Source organism: Onychomys torridus, chromosome 6 (assembly GCF_903995425.1).
Source record: "Onychomys torridus chromosome 6, mOncTor1.1, whole genome shotgun sequence".
Lineage (NCBI taxonomy): Eukaryota > Metazoa > Chordata > Mammalia > Rodentia > Cricetidae > Onychomys > Onychomys torridus.
In genome coordinates this window covers 17,556,950-17,573,636 of record NC_050448.1, presented here as the reverse complement: position 1 = coordinate 17,573,636, position 16,687 = coordinate 17,556,950, and the positions used below count along the sequence as shown (strand labels likewise).

Below are 16,687 nucleotides of genomic sequence, written 5' to 3'. Positions count from 1 at the left end.
AGGTTGGCAAAGTGGGGGAAGAAACACATGTTGGCAGGCCTGGAGTTGGATCCCAGAAACCCTATGGTCAAAGAAAAGAACAACTCTTACTAGTTTTCCTCTGACCTCCATACACGTAGCATTTATATGCCCCCCCACACATCTAAATAGGTAAGTGATTTCTAAGGAGCAGATGCACATAAAGGAGCATGACTGCAAAGGAACAAGAGACGGTAGAGTATTGGGAGTATTAAGTCATGAAACCCCAGGAACATACATAGCAGGGCTTGATTTAAAAAAAATTAAAGCAATTCATAAAGCAGAGGGTAAGAAAATGCTTTCAGAAGGCAAAGAGAAAATATAAGTGGGTAAAACCAATAGATATTCAAAACAAACTTTTTATATTTATTTATTTATTTACTGAGTGAATGAGTGAGAGATAGAAAGGGAGAGGGAGAGAAGGAGAGAGAGAGGGAGGAAGGGAGGGAGGAAGGGGAGGGAGAACACACTACTACCATGTGTTGTGAAACACATGTGGAAGTCAGAAGACAACATTCGGAAGTTGGTTTTCTCCTTCTACCTGCTGAGGCAGGATCTCCTGTTTCTGCTACCACTCTGAAATTGTAACTGGCTTGCAAGTGTCCAGGCAGTCCTTCTGTCTCTGCCTCCTACCTTACCATAGGAGTACTGGGAGTAAAGAGGTGTGCCATGGCATCCAGCTTTTTAAGTGACTCAAAGTATTATCCTTTTTTAAAAATACTATACCATGGCTATAACTAACTGCAACCCGCTATTTGAATCAATGCTACAGTAATTCATAGTGAGAAAGTGGTTGACATACTAACAGAAACAATACTTCAAGAGAACGTACAGCAAACAGTATGAATAGTCTATGAGATGACACAGTACAAATGTTTCAAGATATGGAGACTTGATTTAGCAAAAGGAAAAAGAATTACCCTGGCTAAGAAATAAACAAACGGTTACCTTTATATTTGTAGCACAACCATGTTCCACAATATAAATATCAGCTCCATCTACTGCTAAACGAGTCATGGTATATTTTAAATCATCTGATGGTGGACAAGGCCCAGGAATACAACTCAACTAAAATAAAAAAGGATAGTCCAACTATTAATTCATTATTTTGACACTTAAACAAATCTCATTATTTAAGTAAAATTCTTCTTACATGCTCATTTTTTACTCAATTAAGTTTCATTCTTTTACAATGATAACTGAAATAATCAGAAATCAAATTAATCAACTAGAAGCCCGGCCTTATGTAACTATGTACCAATTTCAAAAATGGCAAATCTCTCAATCTCTGTCTTTCTCTAACTACATTATACATATGTATATACTATATCTTACATATATTTATTGAATATATAATACTTATTATTGAGACTAAAAATATGTCAGAGTAAATTGATGAAGTAAACACATCACAAGCTTAATATAAAGTGCACAGCATTTTACAGGTATAAGATCTCCTTATGAAAATCACATGCACAGGCACACATGCATGTTTTCATACCAAATATGGGTAAATAAGCTATAAATATTTTCATACTTATGATAATACAGATAAACCAAAGAGCATATGAGAAATACTAGTGATATAGCAACAAGAAGAAATAGTTGCTTTTCGGGGCAATCAATGCCCTATACTAATGGATTTCCTTAGGAACAATTAGAAGTAAGGGCTTTCACGATGGCTCAGCAGGGAAGAGCACTTGCCAATGCAAGCCTCCTGAACTCTCCAGAACTCACATTAAGGTAGAAAGAGAGGACCAACTCCACAAAGTCATCCTCTGACCACTACATAAGTACTGAGGCACATGAGTACCCATGCACATGTACCAAATACACATACATACAATAATAATAAACTGTATACAACAGAGCTGAGCAAAACAACATGAAGTGACAAAAAAGGTAGATTGGAAATGTAAGAGGTCAATCTTGTGGACTAGGAATCAAGATATTAAAATACTCAAACGAAGAAGAAAACTGAGGAAAGACTATATAATCACGAAGATGGGGAATGGAAGGAGGACAAAGATCTACACAGATTTTCAGGACTTTATGTGTAAGGCAAGAGCTGACTGAAATAATAAAACAAATTTTCCAATGTATAAAATGTTCTGTATCTGCACTGGTGCTAATGGCTACACACATGTATACAGCATTTGTAAAACTTACATTATACAACTTAAAAAGAGTAAATGTATCACATGTAAATTATGACTCAATAAGCCTGACTAATAAAAACTTTAAGAACAACACAAACACCTTGCTGTTTGATTTTTGTGGGGGCACTGATGCCTTTTTAACATAAAATTTTAGTGATGTAACAAATATAATTTGCATGGGAAAAGAATATAAAGGGAGGCACTATTAGGAAAAGAAAGATTCAGCTGTTAACATCTTATCTGCCACAAAACTATGGTTTGAAAACTGCCATGATTTCTCGGTTTACTGAAGTGTGCATACTTCCAAAACAGGGTACAAATAGCCCTCTAAAACCTACACAGGGCATGGAGTGACAGTAACACTGTGCATTTCACTGACTATGTAAACAGTCTGTAGAGGCTCCTGTCTATACTCTATGACCCTTGTGGAGGTGCTAAATAACCCCAACTGAAGGTAGCTCCATATTCTGAACAGAACATATAATCTGTGGAGTCAGAAATCTGACAAATGCCAATACTAAAGGTAAGTTTTAGGATGGTGTGTGAATCAAGCCACACAAGTCATTTACTTGGCCTTATTGCTTCAATTTCTAAATCTATATATGCACAGCTAAACTACAAATGGATAGGATCATAGTACAGTAAGATAGGAATATTAACAGTAAAAATGCAAAGTAATATAAAACTCTTATAAAATCTGTATTTGTGAACTGTTTTCATGTGGCCTCATTTTAGATGCAACTAACTAACTGGCTAAGAATTTACAAAATCATTCACTGAAATTAATGAGCTTTTAACTTCATAGCTATATTCATTTGATTTAAAGCTAAGCCTCAAACTTTCATTTTTAAAAGGCAAGAATGGTTATAACATCACCAGTATGCTTGTTAACTTACCTTGGATTCACAGAGCCGACGATCAATTCCATGCTGGCATATTATTATTGACTTTGGTCTTTCCAGTTCATACTCCCGACATACCACATGAAAAACAAACGTCTGCCCCCATTCTAAGAGACATGCCAGCTATAAATAACAGGTGACAATACTATTAGCATTCTAAAGAAGTGTTCAGTATTCAAAAGTCTAACATGAGCTGAAAGAACTCAAAATTGTATAACTGCTACTTAACAAATACTGGATAGCCAATAATTTTCTATCTTGTTATTATTTATAAGCTTGCTGCTTTTTATTTGTGAATGTCAATACATTGTTAAATGAAAACCAATTTCAACTAGAAATTCTCCCCTGGCAACTTCTAAAGTAAATACTTTTTAAATCAAGGGTTAGACCTTTATCTGTCTAAAGCTAACTAGATCCACTGTATAGGTAACTGAAGAAAAAGGTATCTAAAAGCCTATAATTAAGATTTAATGTTGAAAAATCTAGTTGCCTATTATAACACTGAGTTACAATTTTAAAAAACTAGGTACTTTTAAGATTAAAGCATTGAGCCGAGTGGTGGAAGCGCACACCTTTAATCCCAGCACTCGGGAGGCAGAGCCAGGCGGATCTCCGTGAGTTCCAGGCCAGCCTGGGCTACATAGTGAGTTCCAGGAAAGGCGCAAAGCTACACAGAGAAACCCTGTTTCAAAAAACAAAACAAAACAAAAAACAACAACAAAACAAAAAAATAAAGCACTGAATAGCTTAAGTGAATAGAATTAATTATTCAGATACTGACTAAAAATACCCTTGATTTTATATTTCATCAGAGCTGTTAACAATAAACACATTGAGATGGGTATAAACATGTCATTCCAAAATACATAATATCAGAAATTAGGCTATATGGACTTTACATTTAAAACAAAGAATACAATAAACATAAAATTATCTATGGGTTAAAGTAATGTGGTTCCATATAACACATGACATGAGAAAAACACAAATTGATGAGAACTATTCTATAAAAATGTATTATTAACGCTAAATTAGTTGGCTTTCTAATACTGGAGCATCTTTCTCCCCCCCCCCCAATAAAGTTTAAAACTCATGTATTAAGCAGAATTCATATTAGTCAATTATATATGGCTCAGAAAAGTAAAATTTGTCAATGACTTGTCTGTTGCTAAATTCTGATTGTCAAGAATGACTACCATCAGAAGGTCATTACTGGAATCAGGCTAGCATATAGTGATTCTTAAGAAGGTGAGTAAGGAAACAAAGAAGATGGTAGAAGACAGTAGTACTGTGAGAATGAACCTATGCAGACAGCAGTCTGAGAACCTACCTGTGGTGCTGTGACTTTAGCTGTAAGGTTTCCAGCCTGCACATCAATCAACCATGCATATTCTAAAGAGTCACTTCCTAAGGGAAGACCTTCCGCTGAGAACATAGCATGTGCTCTCAGCTGGAGACCTGACAAATTGATGTGACCTTCCCTGAGTACTTCATCCACAGGTGGTCGCTGCTGAAAACAACAACAACAAGTCCAAGAAAACACATTGTAATTTCTAGTTGTTTTATCCCCACTCCCCAGATATTAACAATAAAATTACGCTGACTTCAAAATTATCCTTAGGCATTTTGTGTTCAGCTGATGTGGTACAGCATCTACATATCTATGGAGCCCACCACAAGGGAAGGTACTAAATCCTGAAAGTATGCAGCTCTCAGGCTGGTAACTGCTTACATGTTACAATGATAACAATTTAGTACTCTGACAGGAAATGTAAGAGGTCAATCTTGTGGGCTAGGAATCAAGATATTAAAATACTCAAACGAAGAAGAAAACTGAGGAAAGACTATATAATCACGAAGATGGGGAATGGAAGGAGGACAAAGATCTACACAGATTTCAGGACTTTATAGACTTACTACCAAAAGCATGTCTTTCAGAGAGAAATCTAAGACATTCAGAATTGTTTATAAGTCTTTTAACTAAGATTAAGTGTCTAAGACATAGTTAGAAAAACAAAGGATATATCCTAAAACAAAGTGTTCTTTGACACATTGGCTTCAAAAAAAATTATTAATAATACATATAGGTCTAGATGTATTCTGGTCCAATGAAAGAATGTTGCCTAGCACACACAAAGCCCTCAGTTGATCCCTACTAACACTAACACACACACACACACACACAAACAAACACACACACACACACACACACACACACACACACACACACACACAGAAATGTTCATAAACACATGGACATTTTTCCATCTTTTCTATCATCTTTGTTCATTTATTATTACCTCCTGTAATAACTTCACACAGCCTTCCCATATGTATTTTATCTTTTTGCTCCTACTCTACCATCAACCAAACTTATCTTTCAAAAATGCAAATATGATTGATCATATTCTTGCCTCCAGACCTTACTACATGCTACCAAAGTACTATATACATCTGTATACTTTTTATACTTGAAATTATTTTGATTTCAAATTTTCCATATTATTTTCTCCACCAAAATCACTTGGATAATGATCGATTCTGTTTTGTTCACCAAGAACCTCACTTTATTTAACAATGTGACACAAAAAGTGGAAGCTACTAACTAGCTAGACAGAACTCTTTCGTTGGGACCTTCAACAAACAATATATGTTAAGAGAGTTCACAGATATTTAGTAAACTATTACTACTATGGTTTTACTTTTGTGTATGTGTGTAGGTTCTATCATGAAGTTAGTATCTCTGTCTTGAAATACATTTATGAAAATGTACTTTTTAAAACAAAAAAAAGGCTAAATCTGTAAAAAGTTTTCTACAAGAAATTTCAAATTATGACTGCAATAACTAGATGCTTTTTTCCTACAATTTTAGTTTTACATGAGCTGTATGACTTTATATAAAATGTATCTATTCTCTATGCCTTAACTCCTTTTATCAGAAAGAATGCAAAAGAATAATCAATAAAAGTCTCTTCTGCAAAAACTTTCGAATTTTCAACTTATCTGATTCATCAAAATAAGTACTATATTTTGAATGTTACACTTTGCATTATACTGTATCGAATTAAACCATAATTCCTAAAAAGATAGGTTCACAACCCTGAAATTACCATAAAGTAAAAAGGTGTGTTGCTTCATAATTGTACATAGCAACCAATATTTCACTTCAAATCCTTTACTTTAAAGCACTGAGTTAAGAATAATGTTACCAGGAGTAAATAATGGCAGTTTGAATGGTGGTTCATCAGTGAGCCTTGGGAAGGGTTCCATTGTGAAGCTTCCTATCACAAAAGTGCATTAAACAGTCTAGACAAACGAAAAAGAGCTTTCTTACTCTAACAGAATGTGAACAAGGTAAATAGGTAAGTAAATGCCAAGAGGATGTACACAGCACCCTTGCCTTTGGGAAGAAAGAACAAGTTCAAGTAATTTAGAAAACAAAACACCAACAGGACTTCTACAACTGCTTTCACATCTCCTCATGAATTATTTTTCTAATTCTCAAATTATATTTTATAATTTCATTTCTCTATAAATTTGCTGTACTTCAATAATACAGGTTAATGTAAATCTTCATAATAAACTCACCAGAATGGTTTTTTGTATCTGGTTAAGCCTTTTTTGAATGAGATAATTAAAAGCAGAAGGATGATTTGGTAATCCGAAGAAACTAGAAATTCATCTAAGATTCTTAGAATTCACCCCTAAGAAATTTGTTTCCCCTTTTATTAATTTCTTCAAGGCTAAAAAGAAACTGAGATGGTCTTCTTTTCCTTTCCACAGACTTACCCCATAAATAAAGCATCTGTAGTAACCTACTGATCACAGAAAAGAGGGGCAATGTTTTTTTCAAATTCTATGACAAGTTAAAGCTTTATGCAAATGAGATCTCTGTGACGACAGTTCTGTCTCTTCCTTTTGGTAGTGTTCACATGAATATACATGTGGTAAAATGATGCCAAACTATGGGCACATACCTATGCACAGCCTGAGACTGAACTACGATTATGTAAGTCTTATACTATGAAAGAATTTGGGTGGAGGGGGATATATACACACATTTTAAAATATTATGGTACTGGCTAACAGAATTTATTTCCCTTCTATAAACATATCACAAAGTCATGAACTATTCCGATCCACTTCTAAAAGCAAAAGAAGTAAAACATAATTCGGTTCACCTAAATAGAGAACTGAACAAAAGAAAAATTATGGACTCTTCAAACAGCTCTTAAATGTCCACATTAATACGAAACTGCTATGGTGAAAATAAAAATCTAACTTAAAAAAAAAAAAACAAAAAAACTATATATAGAAGCCAACACTGTTTTGACTCTATAAGTATTAGTAATAAGTCTCTTAAGTCTTTACCATATGTCAATTTGACATTACCTGATAGTTATCACTGATAAACACATTCAGGGGTGATAAGACAAGTTGCAGCATGGTCTCCCTGAATCCTTTTTTCATTTCAAAACACAGCCTTTCCAAGAATGCTGTTGGGCACTCAGGACCATCAGTAGTTCCATGCTACAGTTAAACAAAACATCACCATCAAAACACAAACTTCAAAAATAACATTTACCATGATTAAGAGAATTTGATTCTTCAAAGGAAATACCAGTACTACTAACCAAGCTAGCTATTCTGCCCCTCTTTTAACAACATAAGAACTAGAAGTGACTTCTGCTATGCAATGGTGGTATATGATCTGGAATCAGTCTGCAACACAATGCTCCAGAGTCCCCTCTTCCCTGTATGGCCCTGGTCTGAAGCCCCTGGCTTCTCAGCACAGTATGTTGGGCCCAGTCAGCTTCAACAGGCTTAAGGACAAGCTTCAAGTGAAGTAAAACAAAACCTACAACACAATTCCACCTCCAGAGTGTTGGGGACTATTATTTTAAGGTGTGTTATTTTGTTTATGTTGCATTTGTTTAACTCTATGAAGCTGTGCCTGTATAAAACACCTGATGGTCTAATAAATAACTGAACAGCCAATATCAAGGCAGGAGAGAAACAGGTGAGGCTGGTAGGCAGAGAATATAGAAGGAGAAATCTGGGAGGGGAAGAGAGAAGAGGAAGGAGCCAGAGAAAGAGGAGGACCCAGGGGCCAGCCACCCAGCTATGGAAAAAGAGTAAGATTTACAGAAGTAAGAGAACTGGAATAGCCCAAAGGCAAAAGGTAGATGAGATAAGTTAAGTTAAGGAAAACTGGCTAGAAACTAAGACAAGATAAGGCCAGGTATTTATAATTAAGAATAAGCCTCTCTGTGTGATTTATTTGGGATCTGGGTGGTGGGCCCCTCAAAAGAGCCAAAACAAAAACAAAACAAAAGGAAAACAACAACACCAGAGTCAAGCCTGAACCTTCTTTGGGAGAGGAAATGGGGGTCCTATGCAGCCAGAATGCCCTAAACTGGTTTGTGGACTCATGATAAAAGCTAAGAAAATGTAAAGTTCTAGAATATCCACTAGATTACTACAATATATGTCATAGCAAAATATTTTAAAGTTATACAGCACAAGGAAGGAAGAACTTAAATGAAAATAAACAAACAAGCAAAAAAATAAATAAATAAATAAATAAATAAATAAATAAATAAAAGCATTAATGACCAAATAATTATATAATGAAGAAAAACGTAAAGAGATAACTTCAGAAGCTTTTGAATTTAAGTTTTTTCTTATGTGGGTATACCAAAGCACAAATATACAGTTTCCTGTAATAGACAGATAACATAATATACCCCAGATCATTTTAATACTAAACACTTACCACGGGAAGGCGTCCATGAACTTTATACAAATTAACAAGTACTGTGATATCCCAGGGACGCAAGGCAAGTGGATGAATGGACTTGGCTGAACTTTCATTTTCTTTTTTGTCATTGTCCACTCCAACAGCAGTCCACCCAGAACTGGAGGATGTTGACAGTGACAAAACAGGGCTTGAAATAACCTCTTCAAAATCCATATACATGTCATCTTCTCCAAAGTAGTTTTCCTGTAAATATTTTAAAAACAAGCTGCCACTTAAAAGGTATGTAATAAATTTTCTATAAATATTTTTAAACAAGCTATCATTAATAAGAGATATACCTATGAGCCCTACTTTTAGATAATATGTATCTCTCTAAACTGCTGTATTTAACTAAAAGCATCAGGTCTACTTACATCATATGAAAAAAATATATTTCTCAGCCAGGCAGTGGTGGCGCACACCTTTAATCCCAGCACTCGGGAGGCAGAGCCAGGTGGATTTCTCTGAGTTCGAGGCCAGCCTGGGCTACCAAGAGAGTTCCAGGAAAGGTGCAAAGCTACACAGGGAAACCCTGTCTTGAAAAAACATATATATATATTTCTCTTAGTAAATAAATATTCTACATCAAAATATGCAATACAGTAAAGCTCTTTGACAACTAACAAAAACGTACATTCTCAAAGAGACCTCTGAAGGTATGAAGGTATGCTCAATGGTTTTCAATCTTTGCTTCTCAGAGTTATGAGACAACGCCAGGGAAAAGTTTTGAGCAAGGCAGATCTAGTCACTGAAAATTAGTTTGGCTAAGTTCAATTATATAAATATATAATTATACATTCCAGTCGTAATATTTATCAGAAATATTCAAAGGCTCTTAAGAATATGCAGCTTGTAGATGCAGAGATCCACAGCCAAGCACCAGGCCAAGCTCCAGGAGTCCAGTCAGAAAGGGAAGAAGATTCTATGAGCAAGGAGGGGTCAAGCTCACAAGGGAATGTACAGAGACAACTGAACCAAGCTCTAGGACCTCATGAACTTTAGACCGACAACTCTGGAACCTGCATGGGACCGGACTAGGCTCTCTGCATACAGGGGACAGTTGTGTAGCTTAGTCAGGTGGCAACGGGACTAGGATCTATCCCTGGGGCATGAGTTGGCACTCTGGAACCCATGACCTATGGTGCAAAACCTTGCCCAGTCTTGATGCAGGGGGGAGGGCCTTGGTCCTGCCTCAACTGAATATACCAGGCTTTACTGACTCCCCATGGAGCCCTTACCCTTTTGGAGGAGATGAGGGGTGGGTAGAGAGGGGGAAGATGTGGTGGGGGGGGGGGGGCAGGAGGAGGGATAAGAGGGATCTATGGTTGGCATGTAAAGTGAAAATAAAATTTTCTTAAATTAAAAAAAATATATCTAGCTTGTGCTGTTACTGAAATACAAACATGCTTTACCAACAATTAACAAATTTCTTTCCACATAGTTCATTAATTTTTATTTCATACACAAGCATTATTATTCTGATTTCCTTATATTTGCAAATAAAACTTAATTGGCATAAGAAACAAATTTAGTTTTGAATGAAGTTCTTTTTTCCAACTGACTATAAAGTTTGATTTTGCCTATTTGATCTGTGAGTATGAAAGAAAAGCTGTTAAGTATTATCAGAGTTATATTGTTAAATATGAGAACCAAGTCAGTATTTTGCCACAGCACCTTTTCCCAGGAAAGAATACTCTTTAAGGTCATATAAAATAGAAAGACTAAAATTAAAATCCCACTGCTACTGACTCAACTAGTACTTTTCCCTCTACTTTCTAGTGCTGTCCACCTCTAAATAATACTGATACAATCTAAAACCTTGGTAAATGTCTTTATAAAACAGAAACAAACTGAAGCATATATAAAAAGATAAACACTGTGTTATATCTTAATTTCAACATTAAATTTCACGTGTGTGCATGTATGCTACATGTGCATAGTATATAAATATATGGTGCATACACATGCAGAGGCCAGAGGAGGATGTCAGGTGTCTTCCTTAACTGCTCTTCTTATCCTTTGAGAACACAACCTCACTGAACTGCAGGATCACCATTCAACCAAGATCCACTTGTCTCTGATCACACACTAGTGTTACAAGCACATACAATCACACATGGCTCTTTATATGATGCTCAGGATTCTACTCAGGTGCTCATACTTGCACAGCAAGTACTTTTACACACTGAGCCATTTTCCCGGGTTCTATAATTAAATTTATAAAAACTGTGTTTAGTGATCAAACTCAATTCAATACATTATTTTTCTGTTATTAAAACACCATCCCAGTCTTGGAGACAGGTTCAGCAGGTATGTGGCAGGCATGGAATCCAGACAAGTATGTAGCAGATAAAACTCCTTCAAGAGATTTTATCGGTAAATGGTTTTCTGGCCCAAACGTCTGAGCCCCACCATCCTACAAACCAACAACCAACCGTTTTACCCAGTTATGACACATATGAACCACAACCACCACCAGCATGGCACAGTAAATCTAAGGATGCAGTAGTGGCATGTATATCTCAGTGGTAACCAATAGCACTGTAACTAGATGTAAGACCTGTTCAACAAGAGGAAAACCATGCCTAGTACTGGAAACCTAGCTAATTATTTAGTGTTGCCAAAACAAAGATAACAAGCAAATGGTACAATGATTCACAAACTTCTGCCCAATTATTTAAAATGTTTTAAATAAGGAACATATATATCACATAAAACTTTCATCCACAATTACTATTTGCTACTACTAACATAACTATTAAGAATAAGACTGTCATCTTCATGAATAAAAAACAGAAAAGTAAATCATGCTAAGTTTATTACTAGTATTATTAGCCAACCTTATGCCTTGACAGAAGAAATAAGTTTTCACATAGAAGTGAAGATTCAATGATTAAAATAACTTGGGCCTGATGCAGTTATGCTTTCCTAAGTAGCTTTAGAGACTTTAAAGCATGCATCCTACATGTTCTTCTTAGAATTCCTTGTCACATGATAAAGCTAAGATCAGTGATTTTGTAGATCTGACATTAGCTTTTCAAACATAATCAAATATAGTGTTTTTGTATATATTATTTATAATTTCTTTGATAGTTAATTTGTATAACTAAGAAAAAATATCAGTTAAATGAATCTTTGTACTTTTCATCTATATATGTGAATTTGATGTTTTATATATAAATGATAATAGATAGTATTTATATCTATGAATTTATATATAAAATTTTAAAAGTTTTAAAGTTTTAACATAGACAAGACACTAACAGAACAGATTACACATTTAAAAAAATAAGGTAAAGCTATTAAGATAGAACATCATCTTATCAGCATGATACTATGCTTTCTAGTTCACAAAAGGCAGAAACTTAAAGAATTACTACAAAGAAGCACTGAGTTCACTGGACTAGAAACATTTTTGCCTAAAATATTAAATGTACATTTAGTATCAAATTATGCATTTTTATAACCTCTTTTAGATTTTTAATACAAGCTCTAAGTTATTAGCTGAATTCAAATTCTACAACAATTTTTTTGTTTGTTTTTTGTTTGTTTGAGACAGGGTTTCTCTGTGTAGCTTTGCGCCTTTCCTGGAACTCGCTTTGGAGACCAGGCTGGCCTCAAACTCACGGAGATCCGCCTGCCTCTGCTTCCCGAATGCTGGGATTAAAGGCGTGCACCACCAGCGCCCGGCAACAACAACAATTTTTAGTGCAAGACAAACTTTTGGCATCACAAAAAAAAAAATCTGTATCAAAACACACAATAGCAACAGGACAAAATTTTAGAGAAGTTATAAAGTATGAAATTAAGTCCTAATTTGTCTGTACTTTTGTTTGTTTTAGTCATATTCAAACACTGTGGCAGCATATAATGAGAAAACTACAGGGACAAGGGAGGGAAAAGGGGCCTACCATCCTGGAGAGTGGCTGAAACCTCTCACCTGAGAGTCATGAATGCCAGCACAATTAACTACCTAGAAATATTCCCTGACACAGAGATATTTCAAATAACAATGTTAAAAGAGCAATGCTCTCTCTGCCTTACTTATTTCCTATAAGTAAACCTGCAATTTTAATTTTATAGGCATTTCACAAACAGGACTATAAACTTCCTACAGTATTAGGTTTGGTTTTTTTGTTGTTTTTTATCTAAACACTCTGCACAACCCTAGCCACCTATGGTTTTATCTTATCAGTTGCAATCAGATCTAAGGCATCTTGGAAACTACCTCAGGTCTCACTCACATTCCTTAGTAACTAACTCCTTAAAATGTAATTTTGGAAGCCACCTGTGATGGTTAATCTTTATTTCTACCTGATGAAATTTATAAATACAATGGAAATACATACCTTTGGGTTCATCTATGAGGGTATTTCCAAGTTTAACTGGGCAGAAAAGACCTACCCTGAATGTGGGTAGCATTCATCTCCCTCTGCTTACTGACTAGATGTAATATGTCATAGGAAACTGTGGCCTGTGCAGCTACTTCTTTGGGCATGACGAAGGCATGCACTCATGACACAGAGTGGCTATGGTGACCTACAAAAGATCTTGGCATATAGCCAAAGCAACCAAATAAGCAGGATACAGCTCATAGCTATGCCTGTGGTAACAGTAATGAGGCAACTAGCATTCACAGTGGAAGGGTGATGGTCGTTACAAGAGCCTCAGCTAAGACTGCCCCAGCTGCACATGGTTCTGTAGAGTGCTATAGAATATAGGATGTAGCAGGCTGATTAAGAGTGGGGAACAGTGGTGCAGCTTTTCATAAATGAAAATGCTAGAGGTAGGACTTCACAGTTCCCCATGTTTCTGTTAAGCAATCCCAATACACTGGTACACCAAGTCAGAGCTTGATCTGCTGGTGCCCTTTCTATCTGGAGGCAATGGTTTCATTGTCTCCCTAGAAAAAGTCATTTAAGAAATTCCCATTTAACTAAATATTCAATAACCAAGTCTCTGCCGCTGTAAAACTGAAAAGGAAGGAGAGCAGCACTGTAAAATTAGATCCACAAAATATCTTTGTCACAGGAAACTCTACTGCTGTTGAAGAGAATCTCTCTTTGATTATCAGATACAGTTTATATCCAACAGAAAAATAAATGGGAGATAGGAGAGCAAAACAAGGTTGCAATCTCCTGAGAAAAAGCAGTTTCATGGAATTCATATAACTGATGTTAAAAAGCTGCTCTAATCATAAACAACACTGTTAGTTATGCAATAGGATCTGACAAGTTACAGCATGTATTAGAGATAATTAATAAATAAGACTTGATTATGACTTGTAGGAGCCATTTTTAAAATGTGATCTGAATATAAAAAGAGTAAAAATAACTCTTTTTTTCCAGAAATAGCCCCTGAAATATTATGTGAATAATTATCCTACAGGTATCTAGAAGTGGTATCCAACTATGCAGTTAAACAACATTAGTGAAAAAGTTATGCCAAAAGGAAGCATCCCTGGATTTATTCTTCTTTCCAGAATATAATGTACATTTACTTAAAACTTATTTTTGTTTGCTCTGAGATAAATTAGTTTCTGTTTATAGAATATAGCTCCAAAGAAATCTTAGTTAATTGTGCTTAAGTATTGAGTGATACTTCTGTTATATTCGTTAAATACATTACAACCTATCCATAGATCTGTCTCCCCTTCAACTTATTCTGTTAGCTTCTATCCCTCTAGCAACTACTACTAACTGGATGGCTGCATGTAGAAGAATGCAAATAGATTCACATCTACCACTCTGCACAAAATTCAACTCCAAATAATCAAGGACCTCAACATAAGGCCAGATATCCTGAATCTAATAGAAGAGAAAGTAGGGTACTCATTTTTATAGGAAAAAAAATTCTGAACAGGACACTGGTAGCATAAGCACTAAGACCAACAATTAATAAGTGGAACTTTATGAAACTGAAAAGCTTCTGTATGGCAAAGGAGACCATCATTCAGACAAACTGAGAGGCTATAGAATAGAAAAAGATCTTTAACAATTATAAATATGACAGAAGCTTAGTGTCTAGATTATAAAAAACTATAAAAGCTGAAAAATCAAGAAAACAACTCAATTTAAAAATGAGGTACAAAACTAAACAATTTTCACAGGGTGAAACACAATGGCTGAGAAACACTTCAAACATGTTCAACATTCTCAGCCAACATGGAAATGCAAATTAAAATTATTTGAGATTTCATCTTATAGCAGTCAGAATGACCAAAATCAATAAAAACAAATAACAGCTCACGCTGGTGAGGATGTGAGATAAGGGGAACAACCATCCATTGCTGGTAGAAGTGCAAATTTGTACAACCACTATGGAAATCAGCATGTTGGTTACTCATAAGCTGTGAATAAATCTACCTCAAGATCCAACTATACTACTCTTAAGTACATACCCAAAGGGCTCAACATCCTTCTACAAAGACACTTTTTCATTCATGGCCACTGCTGCTCTATTAATAAAAGCAAGAAATTAGAAAAGCATAGCTATCCAAAGAACGTTGAATGGATAATAAAAATCTGATAAGTTTACACAACAGAATAGTAGTCAGCTGTGTTTCTTTTGTTGTTGTTGTTGTTGTTTGTTTCTAGTTTTGTTCATTTGTTTTTTTGAAAGAGAAAGACAGAAAGAATATAAAGTAGGGATTGTAGGAAGGCAGGGAGGATCTAGGAGGAGTTCAGGGAGGGCAAACATAGAAAAAAATATTTTAATAAAAAAAATCTAGCATTGGGGGAAAAAAAGTCTTTACTGAACATAATACCTCAACAACAATTTAAATCATCCAACTAGCTATTTTTTATGGCCCTAATTTTCTATTATCACTGCTTAGCACATGTTTAAAATTTTTTCTTAATACCTTTATACACAGAAAGGCGTTTAACAGAGGTCCATAGAGAGTTATCTGAGAATCTGGGGACATTTCCATTTCTACATGAAGTTTATCAGGTGGAAGTTCTGAGGGATCAACAGGAGGGCGTGGTGAAGTAGATGGAGAAGAAACAACTCTCTCTGATGTTTTCTGGGCCGGCCTTAATACAGATAGCATTGTTTCTTCCATTTCTGACACTGGAATAAATTGATCGAAGTGGTAAGATAAGTATGCCAGTAAAAAATAAAATGACTTTTTAGAAGTTCAAGAATATCGTAAGAAATTTCATTATGCTTATATAAAAATCAAATAATCATAATATTATATCTTTAATATTTAACAAAAAACAAACCTGAAGTACCAATAATAAAGAAAGTAAAGAGTTTCACTGAGATTGGAAAGAAATGCGTAAATTAAAACTTATGAGAATAAATGAAAAGCTTCCATTATATATAACATTATAAATCTCTAAAGTATAAATTTAGGTCACATTTAGGCACTAACCATATCTAGGCATTAAATTGAAGTTGTTTTCACACAAATACCTATTTAAATATGTGTGATATTATTAGATACTGTAAGTATGAATAGCTACGAAAACTGGTCTTTGATATGTAACAAATTGGAAAATACCAAAGTAAAATCACTTAATTCTTGAGTTCTTTTTCATACTGAGAAATGCAGCAAATTAGCTTTGATAATCCAGGAATACATGGTAGTTGTAAAATGGCAATAAAAACTAACATTTCATTCAATTAGTGTCATAAATATACCATATATCAGACTGTACTTTGTAGTCCAGCTTTGTTGCTTTTACTTTGGTAGACCTTAGAAAAAATACATCTCTTTAAAATAAATATAAGTATATTATCTATATCACAGAGTGCTAATAAGGATTAAATGGGGTGTAAGTACAGAAACTGCTTGATTCAGT

At 35.0% G+C, this 16,687-nt stretch overlaps 1 protein-coding gene across 7 annotated transcripts in view; it reads right to left on the bottom strand.

The window, feature by feature from the left end:
* Kiaa1109 (KIAA1109 ortholog) overlaps positions 1-16,687 on the bottom strand; it is a 201,653-nt gene that overhangs the window by 128,721 nt on the left and 56,245 nt on the right. For 6 of the 7 annotated variants that reach the window (XM_036190575.1, XM_036190569.1, XM_036190574.1 and 3 more), the window contains exons 20-25: positions 15,742-15,950; positions 8,856-9,083; positions 7,472-7,609; positions 4,410-4,589; positions 3,074-3,202; positions 967-1,086 (exon numbers count right to left, since the gene is read on the bottom strand). In XM_036190575.1, coding sequence (XP_036046468.1) covers positions 967-1,086; positions 3,074-3,202; positions 4,410-4,589; positions 7,472-7,609; positions 8,856-9,083; positions 15,742-15,950 — 1,004 coding nt within the window. The remainder of the gene's footprint in view (positions 1-966; positions 1,087-3,073; positions 3,203-4,409; positions 4,590-7,471; positions 7,610-8,855; positions 9,084-15,741; positions 15,951-16,687) is intronic. The other variant, XM_036190571.1, reaches the window with a different exon arrangement.